Source organism: Astyanax mexicanus, chromosome 19 (genome assembly GCF_023375975.1).
Source record: "Astyanax mexicanus isolate ESR-SI-001 chromosome 19, AstMex3_surface, whole genome shotgun sequence".
Lineage (NCBI taxonomy): Eukaryota > Metazoa > Chordata > Actinopteri > Characiformes > Acestrorhamphidae > Astyanax > Astyanax mexicanus.
Window position 1 is genome coordinate 20,696,496 of NC_064426.1, and position 25,432 is coordinate 20,721,927.

The window sequence follows — 25,432 nt, forward strand, 5'->3', positions numbered from 1 at the left end:
CAAACAAATAAGAATGTTCATTTGACCTTGCACAGATGTTGTCTTAGTTCTTGTGGACACACACAAACTATAAAGACTTAAGGTTATGGCCCATATGATTGGAAGGATTATGGTTTTATTTGATTTCATAAGGGGGGCTAATAATTTTGACCTTAACTGTATATATATATATATATATATATATATATACACATATACACATAGTGTATGTCGTGCTTATGGTCTCAGTGTGATGTCCTACATTAAAAATCTATTGATGAGTTCATATGGTGCTTTATTTTTTTTTCAGTTGTGGATTATACACATAAAAAGTTTAATCATCATTATTAGATCAGTTGCATTTTTTTGAATGAAGGTAATACAACTTGTGAACAGCTTGTGTAGTTACAGAAGTGTTAGCTGAAGCATGTGTTGCCTGGTTTCTGTTCTGAAGCAGGAATGTTTTATGACACAGCAGTCCCAGCATTGTCTGTAGGTGCTCTACCTGCTGTAAAAAATGCTGCATCACTGTGACTCAGCGTTTGAGACTCTTTCCCAGCAGAAGTTCCTGTAGTAGTGTTATAATTATAACAGCAGATGTGATCAGACCTGTTTAATAGTAAGTACGGGAAATTACTGAGGACCTGTTTACAAAACAAACAACTGCAAAAGAAAAGTAAAACTTAGGCAGAAATGTAATAACACTGTAGTGAACTTCACTGCTGACACAGCTGTTTTAGTGAAGGTCATACATATTATTCTATACTGTTCTTCAGTTGTGTCTCATTATCTACATAAGTACAGTTTTTTTAACTAAAGGTATAAATCAAGTATGAGTTTGAGGAATATAAGTGCAATTTAAGTATCAGAAAATAATCTCACCCTTTACCTGTTGATACTGTAAGCATATTGTTAATTCTTGAACAATTGGTACCAGAGATGGGTCATGAAGAGAATACTGTTCTTTTGCCTTCACAAAAAAATGACCTATTTTTTTTTATTTTTTTTGTATGTTCATCAAATGTATTAGATTTTAGACCACATAAAGTAGCAGTCAAAAGTTTATACACAGCTTCTCATTAAATGTTTGCATTTTTTTTCCTATGTTGTAAATTAATATTTAAGTCATCCAGACTATGAAGGAACACATAAGGATTCATGTAGTAAAACATAAAAGTAAAGAAAATATGGTGGCAAATCAAATATTATTATTTGTTGAACATGAAGCAAGTGTTGTCTTTAGCCCCTTGAAGATAAAACAGTGTGAAGGTTGTGATGTCACAGACAGTCAAGCTACAATGAAAAATGTACCTAAACAAGATCAATTGTAAACATATATATATATATATATATATATATATATATATAAAATTGTATAATTTATTATTATTTTTTTATATATAAAATATATATCTGAGCAATGGTCTACTTGTCTACTGTGGCTCTATAGGAGGTGATATGTATATATGCCAATTCCAAAATCATTCTTACAAATAAAACACATACAAGCATTTAGTCGCATGAATTGTGAGCACTTTATTTCAGTTCTATAACTTAATCTCTAATACTTATTACAATAATTAAACTCTACATTTATTAGAGAAACATCGTTGAAATAAACAGGATTCTCTTTGAATCTTTTATCAACAGAAATTAACCGTTAAGACAAGGCTAAAATTGGGGTTTAGCCACATTATGAACATTCAGTTTTGTTCATTCATTTGTTCATTATCTGATTCAGCTTCACTTAGGTTTGATCAGTTTCTGATTGTATTAAATCTGGTTTATTTAAACTATAAGAACATAAGTTTGAACATAGCTTTATACCTGTGAGATAAGGAACAGTAATACATTGTTAACACAATTCAATGTTTCCGACACATTTATGTCTTTTAGGAGCTGAGTCAGATAAGATGCAGAAGAACAAACTAAAAAATAAGAAGCAAAAGTGGAAGTGAAAACCAGTGCTGTGGCTTATCACAAGTAAGGCAGGTTGGATTTGTAGATATAAAGATATGAACAAGTTAACTTACAAAAGTTAACTTACTTAGCTTTACTAAGATTAACGTACCTCAAATGTTCTTAGTTCCTTCAGTCAGTGTTATCTAATTAACGAAGATTTACAGCATCCTTCAACAGTGATTAACAATCTGATTACAGTAATTATTGATTCTTTTACAGTCTTAAATCATTAATGGTGTGTGGAGCCCTTTCAGCTGCAAGTCTTTTAGTAAAGCCTTCTGGCTGCATAGGCACTCATAAATTGGTGATTATATCACATATCTTGTATATGAGGGATGTCTGAAGATATGGATGGTCAGTAACAGGTTTTAAGGAAAATTAATCCAAAATAACATTAGCAGAATTATTTCGTTTAACCCTTACATGTCTCGGAGCTCCATTATGTGGAAATACCAAAGATAAAACGCTAAATATTAATCAGATACCAAATTTTTTTTTTTATTAAGTTACTACAATTAAATTAGAGTGAGAAATTTGTGGACCCCCATATGGACTATTAAAGCATGAGGGATAAAGTTCTCAATTTGTAAAGAACACCATGCCAAGAAAAAAAGGCTATTCAATTTAGGGTTAGATGGTAAAAACGGAATGTATAAATCGCATGTACAGTACTGTGCAGAAGATACTGTGCAACTAATCACAATATTTTAAATAATTTATCTCAGCAGTATTTCATCACAGTCCAATGAAAACAAGGCATTGTTTCATTTTTATCGATTTTAAGTTCACTACATTATTTGAACACAATAAACTTTCTGTATAATGTCTCAGAATTTCTTGATGAATGGACCACTAGAAATTCAACAAAACTACATAAAATAAACTCTTTTTATATTGACTTCCATTGACAGTTACAAAGGTTTTATCATTCTGCTGTAAAAGTTGCTGTTTTGGAGATACATATTTTTCATTGGATAGCGACGATTTACTGTACAAACATTAGGAACAGATACAGAAAAATATTAATACAGTTAGGCCTGTTCTGAAAAAAATATCAATTATCAACTTGTTGTACAAAGTATGGACTTAACCTCAATCATTTTTGTCAACTTCAGTACTGCTTATTCAATGCCTAAATATTGTATAATGAAAAGTTATTTGTTCTTTAAAAAGGTAGTAATTGCATCACTATAAAAGTTTACTATTATTACATGTAATCAGTCGCATATAATGATCTTAAAGTGACAAAAAAAATAATGTATCGCAATAAATTCTGGCGGAAATACAAGAATTTTATTATTTTGAGCTTGTGAGCAAGTTTGAGGAACAAAACATGTAGATGTGTTCAATTCCATCAAGAGCTCACCTAACTTAACACCTATAAGTGCTGATTTAAGAAATCAGGTGTTGATAGGATGATCACCATATATATATTTAACTCATAAATATATAAACAATTCTATACACCCACAAGAAGAGCTAAGAACCAAGCTGAACTGCTTGACTTTTTGCACCAGGAATGGCTTAAAGTTATCCAAAAGCAGTGTGTAAGACTGGTGGAGGGGAACATGCCAAGATGCATGAAAACTGTGATTAAAAACCAGGGTTATTCCACCAAATACTGATTTTTGAACTCCTAAAATTTAATGAATATGAACTTGTTTTCTTTGCATTATTTGAGGTCTGAAAGCTCTGCATCTTTTTGTTATTTCAGAAATTTCTCATTTTCTGCAAATAAATTCTCTAAATGACCTCTTTTTTGGAATTTGGGAGAAATGTTGTCCATAGTTTATAGAACAAAACATTTATGGTTATTTTACTTAAGCATATACATATAAATAGTAAAATTTAGAGAAACTGATTCAGAAACTGAAGTTGTCTCTTAATTGTTTCCAGATTTGTATAGAGCTGTTTTAATTCTAATTTTCACAAAAGCACCTAAAACTTATGCACAATACTGTTTGCGGAAAAATGGCTGAACTAAGTTCACTCCCCATTAACCAGGTTTCAGGACATGAGGTAGTTTGTAGTTTTGGAATGCATAGTGAACTAGTTTAAAAACAGTCATCCATTTAAACAGTAGCATAAAAAAGCAGAATTAATACTTATTACTAAACAAAGAGCAAGCAATTTCACTTCTTCTTTTTTAACCATATAGCACTTGGAAAGAGGAATCAACCATATAGACTAAATCTTTCCTCTGTGAATCATGTAAGAGGTTTCCCAGAACATGCCATGAACCTGAATATCCTCTATGTAGTAATCCTGTAAATATATTATTATCATTTAATTATAGTCATAAAAGCACTTCTGGAAGTTTTCCTTCAAAACCATACTCTAACTTGGGGCCAATGGGTGGCACAGCTGTCTACCTGTATTGAGCTATTCCTTAGAATATCACTCCCTGTTCAGTCCCTGGTGATGCTGAAATACATGCTGAGAGCATAATTGGCACTGCTGTTTTGGTTGACCCCTTCACTCCCTCACGTATTAACAGATTTAAGCATGTGAAGATCCTTCTTAATCTGGACGGTAAATGGCAATTAATAAAATCTAATATTATAACTATGACACTGCTTTCACTAGGCCTATCACAATAATTACAATAAGTATCAACTTATCGTACACATTATTTGGTTAGGAGAACCCATTAGAGTAAATGAGTCAGTATGTTGTATGTCTGTTTGCAAAGACTATATGTAGATTCTTTTGTTTTATTCTTTGAAGATAAACATTTTTTTCAATGGCTGAATTAATATTCTAGTTAAAAGGGAGCAACTGCATTATTATGCTGCTATATTATAATCATACCATTGACACAGAATCGTATTAAAATGACAATAATATAGATATTTATATCTGGAACAAAATATGTTCTCCCCAAAAAATCTGTTATTGTGATAGGCCAAGATTTTACTATTCTCAATTCTCAATACTATACTACACGTTTTATTACTTATATATTCTCCTTTTCTATTTCGTTCTCTCTCTCTTTCTTTTTGTCTTGCGCTCTCTCTCCATCTCATATGTCCCTTCTACTCTTACAGTAGCAGTGTTGCTAAGCAGTGGGGATCCACACACTCTTCCACACCACTGCCTCTCTCCACATCTCCTCTTGTACCGAGGGACTCGGGTGGCTCCAGTACTTTCCTCCATCTTTGGCCTCCTCTTCCTCACAGTGAAGCCACAGACGCTTCAGAGGACTGCAGCAGGTGTGCTGAAGAAACTGACACCCCTTTGGAAAAGGAAAGAAAGATAGAAAGAGAGAGAGAGACAGACAGAGAGAGACTTAGCTTAGTCTTGGTTATGTATGTTCTGTCTAGTTGCTGGGTTGAGCCTGTTGGATTATTTCCAGAGTGCTAGTCATTGTTGTGTTGTGTAGCATAACCACTGGGTTGTTTCAATATGGATGTGTTTTAAATGCTAGATACAGTAGTGTGCTGAGGCAGGAAGGCATCCAGTTATGTTGGAGTCGAAGTGAGGTATACTGGTCTTCGAAAAATACTTTTTAATTCAATAAAAAATGCTGACAGAGGTGGGCTGTCATCATTATGGCAATGCCAAGATGTATGTGTTAATGTGAGAATGTGCGGTTGCAGTGAGCATGATTTTAAACGTTTTTTTTTGTGATGTTTTGTGTGCTTTGACGTTGACAGCCCTAATTAATATATATTAGATACTACAGAGAATGTTGTGCTCGCACGCTAATACTATTTCTTAGAATATTTCTTTTCCTTTCAGGAATACTACTGCTTTCACTAAAGAAGAAAGCAAAATTAAGGACTGTCGCTTTAATCACTGCACTAGCTTATGAGACAGCACGGGCAGCAAGGTATTGTGTGCAGCCACCGTAAGTTGTAGACATAGCCGCAGTCACAGGAACAACCTAGCCAATGGGCTCATTAAAAGCAACTGAAAAAGTCAGGTAGAATAATTAGCAGCAACTGAAGAAGCTGATTGGAACACAATTAAACAGCTTTTCCTCAGACCACATTTGTTTATTTTAGAAACAGAGTCAGTACTACGGTGACCAAACGTCCGTATTTCCCGGGACATGTCCGTATTTCATGTCCTGTCCCGGGCGTCCCAGGTTTTTTTTCAGAAAGTGAGGAAATGTCCTGGTTTTTAAATTACCTTCATTGGACCAGAGAGCAGTAGACATCGTGACTGTTAGCGTGGAGCCCTCCTTCCCCCCCTTCCGGTGCAGTCTCACAGTAAGAGCACACACACAATGCTACAACGCTGCACCCCCAACCCTGTTTTGATTAAGGTAAATCCAAGTCGCTCAATACACATAGTGAGTGGACAATGCTTTGGACACTTCTACACACATGTACAAGGAAGTAGCAATATTAGCAACATATATTTTATGTGGAATTTCAGTGCACAACAGGGCGCAAGCTATGCACTTTCTTTAACAGGGCGACATGTTCTGCTTAACTCAGCACTTGTACGCAGAAAGAGCTCCTCCTACGGGCTCCAATTACTGTGTGCAGTGTGATGTCAGTCGACAAACAATTCAAACATGCAGTGTGAACTCTCCACAACGCACCTAAATAAAATTAATTAAAAAAAAAACTCACAGTGTTCGCCTGGCCTTAAGTGTCATAGATAACAGGCAGATCAGACTCACCTCCATACTGCCCCAGTACCATACTGCCTGAATCTCACTGTGATTGGCCAATGCATGGGTTAGCTGATTCCTTCCACCAGTGATAACACTAACAAGACCAGCAGGAATATCTGAGGCCTGAAGAACCTGCCAACAGAGCAAAGAAACTCGGGTTACAACACATGTAAATCCAAACCAGACTGAATCTGTAAAAGAAGCTTAAACGGGCCAAAATTAAACAAACCACCTGTTTTAGTTCAAATGAATACATACCTGAATGAAATCAAGCGCTGGTAGAGGGTGTTTCTCACTTGGCACCATGATGACGGCATTACCCACAGAGACTGCAGCCCCCAGCAGAGACACCAGTGAGAGCAGAGGCTTAGTGTCTGGAAGCACAACACCCACAACTCCTAAAGCTTCTGGGGCGGAGAGAGCAGAGCCTGTCTGCGGAAGCAGCTTTGGATAGAAGAACACAAAGTTAATTTTTTTTTGTTTTGTTTTCTAATTTTCTCCTATTTGTCTCCCAATTTATCTGGCCAATTGCCAGCTGCACATTCCCAATCATTACTGATGCCTAGCACATGCTTCCTCCAACATGTGTAAAGCCAATCACCTCCTCTTTTTTTGAACTGCTGCTGATGCATCATTGCTGAGGAGCCAGCGCACTTGGAGGAAAGCGCAGCGACTCGGTTCCGATACCAGATGCCTTTTGCTAATTGACATCACCCTTTGGTGTAATGTGGGAAGAGAGCGCCATCTACCTACCCAGATTTTTGGGGTCATAACGTTTTTTTTTCAATTACGTGATTAAGAAGATGAAATGACAATTTAAACAAATATACCATTTATTTTTAGGTTCCTTACTGTATCAAATCTTTTTGCAACATTTCATATTTTATTTTTTTGTAAATTTTTAAATGTAACCTTAAAAATCAAACACAGACGTCACAGATGTCTTTTTAACCATATTGCATCGTGGCTACATTTTAAAAACACAAATTTAAATATTAAACATATGACTGGTGATAGAATTCTGCCCATAACAAATTATACTTTAACTCTTTCACCCTCTCCTATTCCCCCAATTGTGGCTCCATCATGTCTGCTACAAAACTTGACCATTCATCTCTGCAGGGACCCAGATTGTTATCTGACCATTTGTCTCTGCAGGGACCCTCATCGTCTATATGCTAATTTATCTGACCATTTGTCTCTGCAGGGACCCTCATACCCCCCATTAAAGTGACCACCCTGCAGTGTTCAAAGCAGGATTCCAATGTATATAATGCCCCCTCAAAATATCCCTAGTTAGATTGGTTCTGATCGACTGTGAGCTGTACCCATACTCTCTGTGTGTGTCAATAAACTCAAGTCAACTCTGAAGCCGTCTCCTGACTCCTGAATCGGACACCTGGTTCCTGAAGGCCGAATTTCCAACACTGGGTCCAAGAGTCACACGTAAGTGCTAGTCTATCGGCATTTATCAGAGCTTCTCTCACTTTATTCTTTGGTTCACTGTAGAGTTGTGGCACTGCTTTATCACAAAAAAGCATATTAACAATTAACTTAAACCCTTCACCTTCAACTAAGCTGTATGGTGGTAAACCCTTTGCAATATATCAGGCGATGGAGCGGGAAATCTTCACAGCAGGTAGTTTGTTGCATTGCTCCAGAGTTTGCTGGTCTGCTGCTGCTTTTGAGCTTCTTTTAGCTTAGGGTGATTGTTGTATTTCCGAAGTACCTTGGTTTCATTTTAAATTGCTTGCAAACAATTGTGCTCATGTCCAGCTCTCTCTTCCCCTGGTCATTGTAAAATCCAAATTGTGTCCAAACACTGTGGGACGGGTTGAATCACGCTCTTTTCCTGCTCCATTCTCGCAGACTCCATTTAGGTAAATGTAGCTGGCTAACTAACTAGCTTGTTGTATCGTGGCCTAGATGGCCTTCTTCTACCGTGGCCAAGTAAACACGTAATATGATATGCAGTACTGTCGGGAGGAGGCGCAGCAAAAAATAAAACGTAAATGCATTTTTTAAATCGATTCAAAATCTCCAGGACTGGGAATCACGATTCTTTAAAGGATCATTTTTTTTCACCACCCCCACAAACAAATGTAATGAGATTAAAAGAAAAACATTTCTCTTACCAGCATTCCTCCAGTTTGTTTGTCACATCTCGCAGCCCAGTCAGAAAGCCTGGTGATGCTAATCTCCACCTCCTTCTCAGCCTCCTCTATAGAGATGCCAGTCTGAGCATGGATTGACGTAGCCATGTCCAGTTTTCTTTTTTCCAGATTGTCCGAGAGGGAATAGAGGGACAGAGCTCTAGCAGCTGGGCTCTTCTTCATCCACCTAACAATAATCAACAGGACACAGATATAAGTGAATGACATGCATTTCACCTTACATTTTATTTAGAATTCACTAGAAACATGATCGTTTCTTTTAGTGACGATGCTATTGATGATGACTTCTTGCATATTGCATTACCAGTCCTGTTCCAGATTAAAACATGTGTGGGATGCTTTTCAACAAGCTATTAAATACTGTACTCTCACATCACTACTGCAAAATCTGTGGGAATTTTGTTAATATTTATGGATTATTACAGAACACATCAGGAACCTCTACAACTGTAGGCCAGTAAGGGTTAGATATGGAGACATACCCTGGCTGGACTTTTAGAGCTGCCTCAACAGCGTTACGGACGTCTTTTCTGCCTCCATCTGGACAGTGGGCCAACACAGCGCCACCTGGAGACTGCACTGTCCGACTGCTGCCAGAATCAGCCTTACACAGCTTCCCACCCACATACTGAAAACAAGAGCGAGGGACACTGAGAAATAGGAAGGAGAGAGAGAGAGAGAGAGAGAGAGAGCGAGAGAGAGAGAGAGATTAATAATGGTGCAACATAAGCAAGAGGAATAAAGCTGTACAAGAGTGACACCTTGTGGATAATATATTAAATGCAAGTTCCCTGAAAATAAAACAGTATGAAGTATGGGTGTAACATACTCAAAATTCACTTCAGGTCACACCATGGTATAACCCCATGATCCGGTACAGTGGGTGGAAAAAACATTCATACAGTCAAAGACTACACAAGTAAACACAAAATGTGTTTTTTAATAAAGATTTTCATTATTTGGGGAGAAAAAAATATCCAAACCTACATGGACCTGAGTGAAAAAGAGTTTGCCCCCCCAGTTAAAACATAACTGTGTTTTATCACACCTGAGTTCAATTTCTCCTGCCACACCCAGGCATGATTACTGCCACACCTGTTCTCAATCAAGAAATCAGTTGAATAGGACCTGAGCTGAATCCAGTTAAGATTCTCTGACATAACATTAAAAAGGTAGTTCATGCCCAACATAGCAGGATTCTAAAACAAAAGAGAGGGCCAAAATTCCTCTGCAGCGCTCTAAAAGACTCATTGCAACTTACCGCAAACACCTGATTGCAGTTGTTGCTGCTAAGGGTGGAACAACCAGTTATTAGGCAAACACTTTTTCACACAGGGCATGTAGGATTTTCTACCATTATAACAAAAACCTTCATTTAAAAACAGCATTTTGTGTATTTATTTAATTAGTTTGATGATCTGAAGCATTTAAGAGTTACAAACATGCAAAAAAAAAAAAAAAAAAAACTTTCATACCACTGAAAATACAGCTCTGGAAAAAAATTAAACCAAGCCATCAAACCAAGCTGAACTGCTTCAATTTTTGCACCAGGAGTGGCATAAAGTTATCCAAAAGCAGTGTGTAAGACTGGTGGAGGAGAACATGCCAAGATGCATGAAAACTGTGATTAAAACCAGGGTTATTCCACCAAGTATTGATTTCTGAACCCCTAAAACTTTGTGAATATGAACTTGTTTTCTTTGCATTATTTGAAGGCTTTTTTGTTATTTCAGGCATGTCACATTTCCTGCTAATAAACGCTCTAAATGACAATGATTTTTATTTAAAATTTGGGAGAAATGTCTGTAGTTTATAGAATAAAACAACAATGTTTAATTTACCTATAAATAGCAAAATCAGAGAAACTGATTCAGAAACTTACGTGGTCTCACTTTGTTCCAGAGCTGAATATATTTATTTTTTTGTTTGTGTTTTTTTGTGTTAGCATACAGAACACCCACCTGGATGGATCAAAGCCCTCAGGGACCATGAACTTAGATGCTGCAGTGCCGAATGTGGCGTAGTCCAGAGAAGCAGGAGTGGAGCGAGTTAGTGAGGGCGAGACAGACGGGCGCAGGTACTGATACAGACCCTGATACAGACAGCAAAAACACCTTATTAATAAAATACCATGCTTTTTTTCATTATCAGCATATGAATTTTATAAGTTTGTTTCCTGTAGACATTTTGAAAAGATGAGCCTAAACTATTACATAAGACTTGTACACAGACTTGCAAATATATTTACAGAATGAGAAACCAATCAGAAGGTATTTGACCTCTCTGCCTCCATCAGTGCAGTTCCCACTGTCTCTCCGTCCACACTGAGGGAACGAGGGATCTGTAACTGAGTGACTGTTTACCCACACTGAGCCTACACACAGACTACACACACACACACAATTAAAGATTAGACAATAGCACTAGTGTAATTTCGCATGAACCCAATAACAAGCAGTTGTAAAAAGATTAAGACCTGTGACATTTAATACATTTTAATCAATCTGACAATCATATGTACAGAAAATAAAATCACATACATACTTTTTTTTTTTACGACTATATGTGAGGTCTGATGTCTGTGTGTACCTTTTAGCAGTCTCCAAAGCCAAGGTCAGATCTTCAGTCCAGATGGAGGCAGCCTGACCATGAGGAGTGCGGTTACCTTTAACACACACACACACACACACACACACAATTGACATTATTTACTGAACAATTAGATCACTGAAAACCACACTGATGAAATTATTACACCCTCTTTTAGGAAGATTTTTCAAATGAACAATAAATCTACAGTAATAAGGCACATGATCTATATTACCAGTTTTAAAATGAGATTTTTTTTATTAAATGTTTTATTTATTCAATTAATGCATTATGTTTACATTATAGAAAATCATTGAATTGAATTCAATCTTCACACTAGGGCTGCACGATATATCTTTTCAAGTTCGCTGTTGCACAAATTGTCATTCCACAAAAAAAGTATGTTTTCGTAAGTATGTTTTAGTTTAATATATAATTTGAACAAACAGACTGTCCCTTACAAGTGTGTAAAAATTTCTTGATGAATATACCAATAGAAATTCTCCACAATTACCTGAAATAAACTCTTTTTACATTGACTTCCATTGAAAGCTAAGGGTTTATCTCTCTCCTATAAGGTTGCTGTTTCGGAGAGATTGTGTATATGGTGAATTCCTATGTTGCTAATATTGCAATGTAAACCGTAGAACATAATCATTTTGCAATTTAATTTTTTTTGGTGGCACAATAGGCTCACCCCACCACTGACAGTCATTGTGCCCAGCACGCTTTAAAGAACGGTAATAGGGGGCTAAGGTGACCAGGACTGAATTACTTTTCATTTAATGAGACAATGATCCACTCTCATGAAGATTTATTTAGGGTGTTTTCAATAAATGTATGTTTGAGTTCACTAGATCACTGTGTTTTTGTCTCTCTCTGTTGCTTCCGGACTGCCAGGTCACAGTGGCCTTGCCCTATCCAATGGGCGGAACCACATTTTTTCAATATTACACAGCTCGATTTTAAATACTGATATCGGCATCAGCACAAAATTCCCTTTTATTTAGTTGCGTAATATAATTTAATAGAAGCACTCTTACTCAGAGCAGCTCCCTCAGCAGCGCTCCTGAAGGACAGAATGGGAAGCAGTGGTCCAGGTGGAGGGGAGACAGCTGCAGAGGAGGGCGGGGCCAAACCACACAGAGCTGTTGGGGGGTACAGAGCACCAGAAGCAGGTGGAGAACTGGACTGGAGCAGCTGGAAGAGAGAAACATTAACACATCAGCAAGAACCAGTTAGCTCTGGAACTTACTGTCTGTGTTGTTGAGCTTGTGTGTGTGGGTTTTCCATTTCTACAATGAAATAAAAAAGTATTACAAACAATAATTAAATGGTTATAATTCTACTAAGCAATGCAGTGTATTAACAAAATTAATACATTGCTTCATTTAGAGCTGAAAGGCCTTAATCACTTATTTAATACATTTTTCATCTGCTTAGAACCTGACTTGTATGGCTTATCCAATCAGGTTTGAGAACTGGAGCTCTGAGTTAGATTTAGTACATGGATTTACTGTACATGATGCTGCAGGAGATGAAGTAATTTATCAGTGACTCACTGTCGCCCCCTGCTGAACAGCCTCCTGCACTGCAGCGTCCACCCGGCTCCTGTCCGACTCACAGGGCAGTGAGACACACTTCAGCCCAGCCATTCTCACCTTCAGCCTGGCAGAAACACTGTCCAACACAGACTCCTGAACAAACAGCACCCACTGCCACTGAGAGAAAGAGAAAGAGAGAGAGAGAGAGAGAGAGAGAGAATATTTTTTGGTTTAGATTCTTTAAAGTAGCACCTCTTGTTTATATTGAGACAGCTTCACACATCATGGCTGGATTTTCTTAGTCAGCTTTATGAGGTAGAGTCACCTGGAATTCAGGCTTTCAGTTAACCGCTGTGCTGAACTTATCAAGAGTTAATTACTTAATGGTTTTTGGAGGGGGGTGGGTCTGGGACGCCAGACTTCACTGTTGAGCCTTCTGGAGGTGTCGTGGGCCTAATTCAGCGAAACACTGACGAAGGAAGGTGCCTGCCTGATGACCCCTGAGAAGAGCTTGCACTGAAGTTTGTGTTTAAGTTTGGATGAAGGGGATTGGTGTGGTCCTGCTCTTGTAATAATTTGTCTCATGAGTTTTTGTAGACGTCTGAGTACTTGGCAGTTGAGGCACGGACCATGAACATAGTTCGCTATGCTTCTGGATTCTTGTCGAGCCAGTATCAGATGGTAGTGGTTGCTGTGTTCTGCTCACGCAACTTATAATGTGATTTATTGTGTGTGATTGTGCTTAGGTAAGTGTGTTGTTGCCATAGTTAAAGGAAGTGAGCTTAGATTAAGGAGGGATTCTATGTGTTCATAGGTTATTTTTTGGTAGGTCTGTTACTTGGCAGTTGAGGCAATGGACCATGAACATAGTGTTAGGCTGTGCTTCTGGATTCTTGTCGAGCCAGTATCAGATTGTGGTGGTTTTGCTATTGTTGTTAGTTGAGTGAGTAGTAGATCCTGGCTGAGCCCTATGCATAACCCCAGCTGTTAGGTGCAGGATTTGTCAATTTCCTGTATTATATTACTTGATATCTAGTTAAGCTAGTGACTGCTGTGAAGAGAACAGTTGACAACAGAGGAAAGACCCTGTGACAGCATGGAAAGACAGCTGACAAGAGGGAATAGACCCTAACGGTGCTGCCATGGGCTGGCAATCCATGGTAGCAGCCACCATGGTTAACCATGTGTGTGCAACCAAGCAAGCTACATTGAAAAAGAAAAAAGCAATACCCCAGGAGTCAGCGAGAGCAGGGGTGGAAGATGACTCACAGGCGGATAACATGGTTACGGACTCTGGAACGGACATGACTACGAGAAGTGGGTTAAGCATAGAGGCAGGTGGGATGGTAAGTGGAAAGGAGTTGCTGACCTGTGTGTGTGGGTGGAGCAAGGTCACATCAGTGAGAGGGCTGAGGATACACCAAGGAAAGATGAGGTGCTTGAGTGAAGGAGTGCAGGGGCCCCGCATTGAACAATACTTTGAACAGAATTGTTTGAGTCAGTCGGCTGAAGTCCAGCGGCAGGTTACGTGCCACAGTCCGCAGGATATCAATACCTTTGATACTAGGGAGGCTAACTTAAGCACAGAAGGAGTGGAGGATGAAGGAGGTGTTGATAGGTCAAAGGCTAAGGGAAAGCAGATGGGTAGGGAGAAAGGAATCGGTCAAAGATCCAAAGTTAAATGGCCAGGCACAGGAGACAAGATGGCATGGAGGAGTATTAATGATGATTTGAAAGGTATGCTTGAGGGTTTGAAGGGAACAGCAGAGAGTAAATTGAACAGGCTAGGTAAAGTCATTTATGATTATGGAATGGCAAGATTTGGTGTTGTGCAGAGGAACGTAAAGTGTCAAGATGTAGTTAAATCAAGGCGGCAGGTAGAAATAGAAAAACTGGTTAAGGAATCAAGGTTACTCAGAAAGAAGTGGAAGAAGGGGAATGAGGCAGAAAGAGAGAGCATTGAGTTATTGCAGGAGGAGTTGAGAAGTAAGTTGGTAAAATTGCGGAGAGCAGAGGCTATGAGGAAAAGGAGGAAGAAGAAGGAGCGTGCTAGGATAGAGTTCTTTAGAGATCCATTTAGGTTTGTTAAGAGTCTGTTTAGTAAGGAGAAATCAGGAAATCTAAAGGTCGGAAAGAGGGAGTTGGAGGAGCACTTTAAGAGTGTTTACACAGAGAAGGAAAGGTCTAGCGACCTGGACCTACCAGCAGACATGCCGCCGTTAGGTGATATAGAGTGGAAAATGGATGTTAACCCCCCTAGGTGGAGTGAGGTTCAGGAGGTGGTGAAGGCTGCAAAGGCAGGTTCTGCCCCAGGGCCAAATGGGGTTCCATATAGATTATATAAAAGTGCACCAGATGTTTTGAAGTTTCTATGGAAACTAATGGCTATAGTGTGGAAGAAGGGGATTATTCCAAAGGAGTGGCGCAGAGCAGGTGGTGTTCTTATCCCAAAAGAAAAGGATTCTGTAGCTATTGATCAGTTCCGTCCCATAAGCTTGTTGAATGTGGAGGGTAAGATCTTCTTTAGTGTGGTTGCACGTAGACTAGCAACGTACCTGAAAAGAAATAATTTAATTGATACGTCTGTACAAAAGGCAGGAATTGCAGGTTTTTCTGGTTGCATAGAGCATAATAGTATGATTTGGCATCAGATTCAAACAGCAAGAGCCGAGAAAAAGGATCTACATGTGGTGTTTTTAGATCTGGCTAATGCTTTTGGTTCGGTACCGCATGCATTGTTGTGGAAGGCATTCAATTTTTTTAGGGTTCCAGAAGAGATTTCAAGGTTAGTTAAAGCCTATTTTGAAGACATACAGTTTTGCTTTAGTGTAGGGGAGTGTGTCACATCTTGGCAACGACTGGAAATAGGTATAATGGCAGGTTGTACAATTTCACCGCTAGCGTTTACGATGGCAATGGAGGTGATTATTAGGGCTTCTAAGTGGGTCGTAGGCGGGGAGAGGCTGCATGATGGCACCCGGCTCCCACCAGTTAGGGCGTTTATGGACGATATGACAACATTAACGACCACGGTGCCATGTACCCGGCGACTGCTAGGGAAGTTAAATGATAATTTTAGGCTGGCTAGGATGAAAGTTAAACCGAGCAAGTCTAGGAGTGTATCAATCGTTAAAGGGAAATTGATACAAGAAAGGTTTATGATGGAGGGAGAAGTCATACCATCTATATTGGAAAAGCCAGTTAAGAGTTTAGGTAGGTGGTATACTGCAGCACTGAATGATAAAGAGCAGGTGGAAGGGTTGAGGACAGAAATGGTGGAGGCCATTAATAGAATTGATAAGTCTTTTCTGCCAGGTAAATTAAAATTGTGGTGTCTGCAGTTTGGTTTGTTGCCTCGTCTAAGGTGGCCACTTACAGTTTATGATATTCCGATTTCTGAGGTTGAGAGGTTAGAAAGGGTTATGAGCAAGGCTATAAGGACATGGTTGGGGGTGCCGCGTTGCCTTAGTAGTGTGGCGTGGTGTGGGAGAGGGATGCTGGAACTGCCGTTGACGAGCTTGGTTGAGGAGTTCAAATGTGCTAAGGTAGGACGTGAAATGCAGTTGTTAGGGTCAAAAGACGGGCTGGTTAAAGCAACAGCACCAGTGACTAGGTCTGGGAGAAAGTGGAATGCTCGAGAAGCTACTCAAGCCGCAAGGAGGGCACTGGAGCACAGGGATGTTGTGGGGCAGGTGCAAAATGGGAGGGCAGGATTAGGTTTAGGTGATTCTTGGAAAGCATTCGGCAAGGCCACATCACCTGAGAAAAGGCGTATGGTTACAGGGTTTATTCGTGAGCAGGAGGAGGAAGCAAGGAGGGCAAAAGCAGCAGGGCAGAGTAAACAGGGGCAGTGGATGAGATGGGAAAGTGTAGAGAAGCGGAGAATCACCTGGCGAGAGTTATGGGGATTGGATACAGGCCGTATAAAGTTTCTTTTGGGAGCTACATATGATGTTCTGCCAACGCCACAAAACCTTGCTCAGTGGGTGGGTGAGGATCCAAGTTGTAAGCTATGTGCAGGAAGTGGCACGCTGAAGCACATTTTGTCGGCATGTAAGGTGAGTCTATCCCAGGGGCGCTACACATGGAGGCATAATCAGGTACTTAGATCTCTTGCAGGTGCACTTGATAAGAAACGGTTAGAAGTTAATAACATGCCCGTGGTAGGTTGCAGTAGGGTAATAACGTTTGTGCGTGAGGGGCAGCATAGTGGAGAAACAGCACAGTGCTTGAAAACTGCTGGTAAGTGGGCCAATGCACGAGATTGGAAGTTATTAGTGGATGTAGGTAGTAAACTGCAGATCCCAGAGTGCATTCTGGTTACAACCTTGAGGCCGGATGTAGTGTTGTACTCTGAAAGTAAGCGGATAGTGTATTTTATAGAGCTGACTGTTCCGTTTGAAGACGAGGTAGATGGAGCTTATGAAAGGAAAAGGCTGAAGTATACAGACTTGGTGGCTGAGGTGAGAGAGCGTGGGTGGCAAGCGTATATTAGACCGGTAGAGGTAGGTACTAGAGGCTTTGTTGCGAAGTCTGCCACAAGACTGCTGTCTGAATTCGGAATTAGAGGTCGTGTGCTAAGGACTGTAGTGAAGGAGTTGTCAGATGTAGCTGAAAGATCTAGTCAGTGGTTGTGGTTCAGAAGGGCTGAGGCTGTGTGGGGAAGGGAGTGAGTTTGTGCTTCTACAGCAAGCTTGGAGGGGGGTGGGTTTGGGACGCCAGACTTCACTGTTGAGCCTTCTGGAGGTGTCGTGGGCCTAATTCAGCGAAACACTGACGAAGGAAGGTGCCTACCTGATGACCCCTGAGAAGAGCTTGCACTGAAGTTTGTGTTGGAGTTGTTAGATGTAGCTGAAAGATCTAGTCAGTGGTTGTGGTTCAGAAGGGCTGAGGCTGTGTGGGGAAGGGAGTGAGTTTGTGCTTCTACAGCAAGCTTGGAGGGGGGTGGGTCTGGGACGCCAGACTTCACTGTTGAGCCTTCTGGAGGTGTCGTGGGCCTAATTCAGCGAAACACTGACGAAGGAAGGTGCCTGCCTGATGACCCCTGAGAAGAGCTTGCACTGAAGTTTGTGTTTAAGTTTGGATGAAGGGGATTGGTGTGGTCCTGCTCTTGTAATAATTTGTCTCATGAGTTTTTGTAGACGTCTGAGTACTTGGCAGTTGAGGCACGGACCATGAACATAGTTCGCTATGCTTCTGGATTCTTGTCGAGCCAGTATCAGATGGTAGTGGTTGCTGTGTTCTGCTCACGCAACTTATAATGTGATTTATTGTGTGTGATTGTGCTTAGGTAAGTGTGTTGTTGCCATAGTTAAAGGAAGTGAGCTTAGATTAAGGAGGGATTCTATGTGTTCATAGGTTATTTTTTGGTAGGTCTGTTACTTGGCAGTTGAGGCAATGGACCATGAACATAGTGTTAGGCTGTGCTTCTGGATTCTTGTCGAGCCAGTATCAGATTGTGGTGGTTTTGCTATTGTTGTTAGTTGAGTGAGTAGTAGATCCTGGCTGAGCCCTATGCATAACCCCAGCTGTTAGGTGCAGGATTTGTCAATTTCCTGTATTATATTACTTGTGTTTGAGAGCATCAGTTGTAAAGTTGTGAAGAGGTAGAGTTGGTATACAAAGAATAACCCTATTTGAGTAATGTTCTAATCCATATTATAGCAAGAACTACTTAACTGAGTAAATCCTAATAATGTCAAGATCTTTGAAAATATCCTCAAGTTGCAGTTGCACTGATCATCAAAATGTTATGTTGAAACTGGCCCTCATCAGGAGTGCCCCGGGAAAGAAAGACCAAAAAGTTTTTCAGTTACCATCTTTACCCTGTGTTCACATTGGAACGCGACGAGTCGCTTGTGTCGCCAAGCGTTTGTCGCTTGTGGGCGTGTCAAGCTCAACGCGCGCGTTTATCATGGTCCAGCCTCCCATAAGAAAAAAGGCACAAAAAAGGAATCGCTTGGCCATTTTATTCTACAGCTATAACTCCCAAACTTGCTGGACTCTTGGGCGTTTCTGTGATTTAACTGCTCTGGAAACGCAGCCGTTCCCGCAGATCGACGTGGGTCCACTCCATTCAACAGAATGAACAGGGAAAGAAACTAAAAATTCAGAGAGCAGGAGCTTGAGGACGTCGGACCGCCTTGTATGTGATTGGTCCAAAGAAAAGCTAGAAGCCAATCGGGTTAGAATGTTGCTTCACCACGTCATAATTCATTTGCATAAAGTTGAGAAAAATTCAGCTCCGTGTCGCTTGTCGCCTCTCGCGTGTCACGACGACAAATTGCGCCCTGCCATAGGCAATGAATGGTGGCCTGTCGCTTTCCAGTGTGAACGCAGGGTTAGAAACCGAAAGTTAACAGCACCCAGATATAAGCACTTAACTGCTTTTTTATTTTAGTTTTTTTATACTTTTAAGTTACGACACGATTCCTTGTGTGTTCATTTTTATTCTGGATGAATTCAGTATTCATTTACAATGTAGGGAGTATGAAGGCAATATATATAAAAAACTCTCAGATTCATATTTACATGTCCAATTGACATACAGAAATAAGAGTTCCAAGGTTTTTGTGTGAAAATATATACATTGTATTTCTCAGGCAATACACTTCAAAATACTTTAAAAAATACCTCAAGTTTATTTCCTACAGAGGATTTGTTTTAGTCCATATGGACAAAAGTATCAAAACTCCTGCACACTGACTGTTTCTTCTAGATTTAATAATAAAAAAAAATTAAAGCGTTTATCCTGTCTTTCCACCACATTTTGTACCACTGATGTAAGAATTTCACTGCATTAAATGAAAGAGATCAGAATGTTGGATGATCACCAACACAACTTATCGCTAAAGTGTTGGGCAGAGCATCATCATTGCAGAACTGAAAAATGACACAGACACACACACACACACACGCTAGGGGTGGTGTGGCCACCCTCAGCACCTGGTGGGCAATAAGGCATAAGGTGTTTTGCTTAAGGGCACCTTCTCCGTGAATGTTAAAGGATGAGAAAATGTGGTCATATCTTCTGCCAGTCGAGGGCATCAAACCAGCAACCTTCTGATTTAAACTAGGACATCCAAAACAACCTGTGAAGTTTAATTCCTCCTACTTACATCTTTATTCTTTTTGAAAGCTGCCTCTATCACTGCATCCACAGCGCTGTCAAGATCTGCAGACTCAAAGATGATGAAAGGACACATGGCACTGACGGACAGACAGACAGAGACCGGGAGACCCCAACCAGCTGTCTGTTTCGAAAACACCTCTCCATCCTGAAAGAGTGAAGAACAGCATTATCAAAGCTTTTCATGTAGAGGTGGGCAACATGGTATTTTATAGCTTAATTAATCCAGTTTAATTAAATGAATTGCAGTATATTGTTCACTACTATCACGAAAAATATGATGTATTGTGGAATTTTATAGTGATTTATTTATATAAGAATGTAAAGCTAATGAAAACTTACGGACAATAACATCATTGCAATGTCCATCATTCTCCCCATATAACTTCATTTCTCTTACACACACACACCTACCTGCTGGCTCCCGCTGTAGGTCAGGTAGCTTATCTGGTTGTTCTGAGCGACTTTGGCTCCCACCGAGCCGTCACCCGTCACCACACTAAGCGCTCCAGCAGGAAGTCCCGCCTCCATAAACAGCTGAGCCAATAAGAGTGCAGGAGGTGCCAGTTTTGCACCAGGAACCACAATTACAGCATTGCCTGCAGAACGGTTACAGTAGTCAGTATAATGTATATAATACACTATAGATCAAATATAGTATATTTGTATATTTTAGGGTTCAAATGAAAAAAAACTCACCCATAGCCAGAGCTGGAAAGACCTTAATCCATATAGAGTAGAAAGAGCAGTCCTCAGAAACAACCACTGCAATCACACCTACAGCACACAAGTTCAAAAGGTAGATTACTTTTTATTTATGCTGAAAAAGCATGGATTAAATCTCATAATTAAAACTTACTAATTTTTTTCTTCTTCTTCCCTCTCTCGCTTTCTCTCTCAGTATGTGCAGCATGGCACGAAAGCCCTATAATTTAATATAGCTTGCATATTGTGTGGCTCTTGTCAACATCCTTATTTAATGATGTCAAAAACACATTACTCTAATCTGACCTTTTTTTTCAGTAAAACGTAATCTAATGCATTACTATTTCCAATCCAGTAATCAGATTAAAGTTACTTATCCACTTTACTGTGCGTTACTATTTTTGTCATTTTCTTTAGTAAAAACAAATTGTAGCATCTGGCTGAACGCGCTGAAACGAAGAAGGAGAAAGACGTTTACAGTCGTCGTTTTTTTTTATTAGAACTTCCAATGGTTACTGTCAGTTGCGGTCACTCGAGCTGAACACACACACACACACACAGCAGATGTTTGTTCAGGCGCTACACTTCCATGAAAATCAATTTTTGTCATTTGTGAATCGATCCAGAATCGCCCATGCCCAAATTGAGTATATGAATTGAATTTCCCCCGCCCCTGTTGTCCTTCCTCCAGAAATTTGGAAAAGGATAAAAACACACTTATAAACATAAACACACTATTTTTAATGATTCAAAGGAAAATTTTGTATTGAACTAGGCTTAAACCCAGTTGTGTACAAACACATACACACACACACACAGGGTACACACACACACTCTCTCACACACTTACACACCTCGTGGGGTCCACTCAGGCATGAGTGTGTCTCGTAGTTGAGCCCAGCCAGCATAGTACTGGGCCAGTCTGACCAGAGCCGAGGGGGGGCAGGGAGACTGGCACAGATCACACAGTTCACTCACACACTGAGTGTATCTCTGCAGAGTGCTCGCCAACCTGCATCACACAATAAAATCTTTAACACATTTAACCATAGTATACCGGCATGCCAATAGTCATGGGACAGGACAGTGCATTATGTCCTATAGAGGCTAAAGAATGCTGCACTGACCTGAGCAGGACTTTAGCTCTACGATGGCCACTCAGTTCACCCCAGGCTTTAAAACCTGCAGCTGCAGAGGAAGCACAAGATGAGATATCTTCATCTTCAGCACAGACCAGACTGCAGACAGTTCCACCTGGAAAGGGGAAAAAAACTAATCAGGCAGTGTTAGTTTTCATGTTGCATGCGCTTAATGTGAAAATTTTAAGACATTTTTTCATTTTCATGAAATTAGACTCCAATGTCCTCCTATAACTATGTTTAATGCAATAGCAGTTTAATTTACTGATGTATGTTTTTTTTTTTACCGTATTACCGACTATAAGGTGTACTTTTGCTAAAATACAGCATTATAAGGGAGTTTCAGTGAAGTTTCTTTAGCGCTGAGGCTGAAAGCAGCAGCATTAGCTTTAGCTGCTAACCGCATCGCTAGGCATTTCACTGTTCAGAGGTGGGTATATCAGACTGTAATCAGCACGTTTACTGTGATAAAACAAGCTACATCGGACAAACCGCTGGCTAGCGATAACCACCGCTGTCTAGCACTGCTAACCGGGGCTGGCTATCGCTGCTAACTGCGACTAGTGCTCACCCATGTACAAAATACTGGAATTTTAAGCTTACTGTAAAACGGAAGTGCTTTACTCATCCAAATAAACAGTTTTCGTGAGAGAAATCTGTGTAGTTTAATATCCAGCACTCGTTTGACTTTAAAATAAATGATTTTTTTTTTTAAATTACAGTTGTGTTTACTAAGATGTCCCCCCCCAGTGGCAAGACCTGCTGAATTAGACACATGGCGACACCCTTGTTCACTTCAAGTATGCATTCTTACTAGTGTAGAGAGAAACCATTTAAATAACAACATTAATAAATGACAACATTAAAATAAAAAAAGTTTACCCACCTTTGGAATCAGTCACAGCATGTGTCCGTCTGCCGACCGGACACACAAACTTCCCATTGGTGAAGAGACCCAGAGACTGAGAATGCTGCTCGAGCCAAGCCTGAGAGCACACACACACAAACACACACTGTCAGACTGATACTCTTAATACAGTTACTGCAATTACTCTCTCCAATCTCTGGCCATCATCTATTAGCCTAAATCATTATTGATCCACTACTGGCCTCACCCAATAACCTGTGCTTCCACTCATGTTTATATACCAATCACACAGCATATCTCATTATCAATTACTACCAAGTACTTGTAGTACTCCACTATCAATCTCATACTGTACTCCATTTTCAATGACTAATTACATAGTACACATTATTAATAATTTCTAATCTCTTAGTACACCTCATTACCAATTATTAATCTCATTGTATACCTTATTATTAATGACTTCTTTTATAGTTATCTCATGATTAACAAATAATATCATAGTATACATCCTTATCCTTGATCAAATATTGTAGTATAGCTGGTCATCAATGACTCATCTCTTGCTGAATCCCATTATCAATATCAAGTTTCACAGTTTACCTCCTTTTCAGTGACTAATTTTGTAGTATACCTCTTTACCAATGATAATGTAATGTTTTACACCTCAACATTAATACAAATTTTTAGTAAAACCTTTTTAAACGAGAGACAGTCAGATCTATGGGGTTCCACTAGGAAATGCAGCATTTTTACTATATATGAAATAGTCTTACAGGTTATGTAAAATATTTTATATAACAAATGGATTGTTATTTATATGGTAATATTGCATATATAACCCAAACGAAAGACTATTCTCTTAAGATCATATAATTGTTTTAATCACTACAGGGCACGTTATTTTATGGTTTTATAGTTTATGTTTATGGTTTAATTATTGGTTCTGTTCATGGCTCTTTCCATAATCCACAGGTTTGTGGATGGCACCACACTGATAGATCTGATCAAAAGTGACAATGAAGAAGGGCATACAGGGACAAGCTGTGAGAACATTTATCGTATTTTACGCACTATAAGGTAACTATAAGGCACTTAAAATCCTTAAATTTTCCCAAAAATCGTCATTGTGCCTTATAATCCGGTGCACCTTACGTATGGCTCAGGAACAGCTTTTTTCCTATTAATTAATCATTGTGGGTTTTTCTTTCTTTAATAGAAGGGTACCAACAATTTATTTTGAGTAGCCACGTATACAACCTATAGCTTCATTTCCTATAGCGTAAATGAATACTAAAGTCATCCAGACTATGAAGGAACACATAAGGAATTGTGTAGTAAATTTGATAAGTGTTAAATAAACCAAAATAATCTGTGAAGTATTTAGGTGCTCTTATCTGGGGTGCTGTTGTGGTTGTGGTTTTTGAGGCTGGAAACTTAGATACTCTTATCCTGTGCAAAAGTGGAAACTCTTGATTTTCCTTTTCTGGTGGTGTTCCTGATGAGAGCCAGTTTTATCATTTTATCAAAGTTTTTGATAGTCTTTTTACCCCTGCACCTGAGGATACTTTTAAAGTTCTTGATTTTTTTTTGTTTGATTAACTGACAGTCATTTCTTTCTTTACTTACACAGAATTACATGAAATATTTGTATATTTGTCTGTAGACTGTCTGTCTGAACTTTACACCATTCCACTTCAGTAGCTACTGTTTAAACAGTGTTATTTATTAACCCACCCGTATTCAGACAGACCACGCCCCCTTTGCTTGGATTTGTTACTAGTCGCCGGCCTCCTGCTGCAGGATTGGCTAGTAGTCATGGCTCTGGTAAACACCTCAATGGCTCCGCGCCGGAGAATATGAACAATTAGCCAATCACAGGGCAGAGGGTCAGGCGGGGGCGGGACGTGCATGAAAACGGGCGGGAAAAGAAACCAAGCGTAGCCACATTCACTGGTAGGGTCACATGCTTTCTCTTGTGAGGTAAATTAATTAGCTAATAAAGTCACCTGCAGGCCATTACTGACTCTAGTGGAGACTAAACACAGTGGAATAACACAGAGAAACAGCTGTAGTTAATAACTGTGTATACATGTATTAAATATGAACTTTTCTGATAGGAGAGTTAGTTATCTTACCCGGGCAGCAGCAGCAGTGCTGGAACTGGGCGCTCCGGAATCCATAGACTGAAAAATGTCGTACACAGTGTTCGAGGTGCTACTTGCCATAACACGAGTTTAGGTAAGCCAGAGTTATTCAGCTCAACCCGCAGTTAAACGTCCTATATAAGATCCTCTCTGGGCTAAACTGGTTTACTTTGCTAGGTTAAGCTACCTGGCAGCTGTGAAGGCTGTGAAAATGCTTTCAGTTATAAGAGAGAATTGAAAATATCCCCCTGATAAAGGTAGTTAAACTAATAAGCTAAATAGGTAGCGTTAGCTAATTAGTGAAAAACCAGCAGCTTCAGAAAGAAAGTTGAAGAAAGTAGCTGGTCTTCAGTGTTGAGCAGCATGCAGTCCTCTCTGCTGTCATTCATAAACTCCTCCCTCACAGCTTCTTCTCCCTCTTACTGGGGTTTAATCTCAGACTGAGCTCCACATTACTGCCACCTACATACATACACACACACACACACACACACACACACACACACACACACACACACACACACACACACACAAAACATACCAGCAGAGCTACCATTAACTACTGTTTT

At 39.6% G+C, this 25,432-nt stretch overlaps 1 protein-coding gene across 1 annotated transcript; it reads right to left on the minus strand.

Annotated features, from left to right (window-relative positions):
- Positions 1-1,490: 1,490 nt before the first annotated feature.
- On the minus strand, positions 1,491-25,284 carry aldh16a1 (aldehyde dehydrogenase 16 family, member A1). The gene is made up of 17 exons (XM_022677145.2): positions 24,855-25,284; positions 22,735-22,834; positions 21,837-21,963; positions 21,564-21,721; positions 20,704-20,781; positions 20,419-20,603; positions 19,994-20,152; positions 12,894-13,052; positions 12,375-12,531; positions 11,332-11,407; positions 11,022-11,127; positions 10,704-10,834; positions 9,225-9,392; positions 8,704-8,908; positions 6,827-7,012; positions 6,575-6,700; positions 1,491-5,176 (listed from the first exon to the last, which is right to left on the minus strand). The coding sequence occupies exons 1-17, from the start codon at positions 24,942-24,944 to the stop codon at positions 5,000-5,002; spliced, it is 2,388 nt and encodes a 795-aa protein (XP_022532866.2). The 5' UTR covers positions 24,945-25,284; the 3' UTR covers positions 1,491-4,999.
- Positions 25,285-25,432: the final 148 nt, after the last annotated feature.

Bases quoted from the DNA above. Each gene is read 5' to 3' on its own strand.
- aldh16a1 (XM_022677145.2), bottom strand. From the start codon at position 24,944: ATGGCAAGTAGCACCTCGAACACTGTGTACGACATTTTTCAGTCTATG. The intron at 11,408-12,374 runs GTAAGAGTGCTT...TGTGTGTTAAAG, and splicing joins TGCTGAGGGAGCTGCTCTGA to GTAACCGCACTCCTCATGGT. The intron at 8,909-9,224 runs GTATGTCTCCAT...GATTATTGTTAG, and splicing joins GCTCTAAAAGTCCAGCCAGG to GTGGATGAAGAAGAGCCCAG.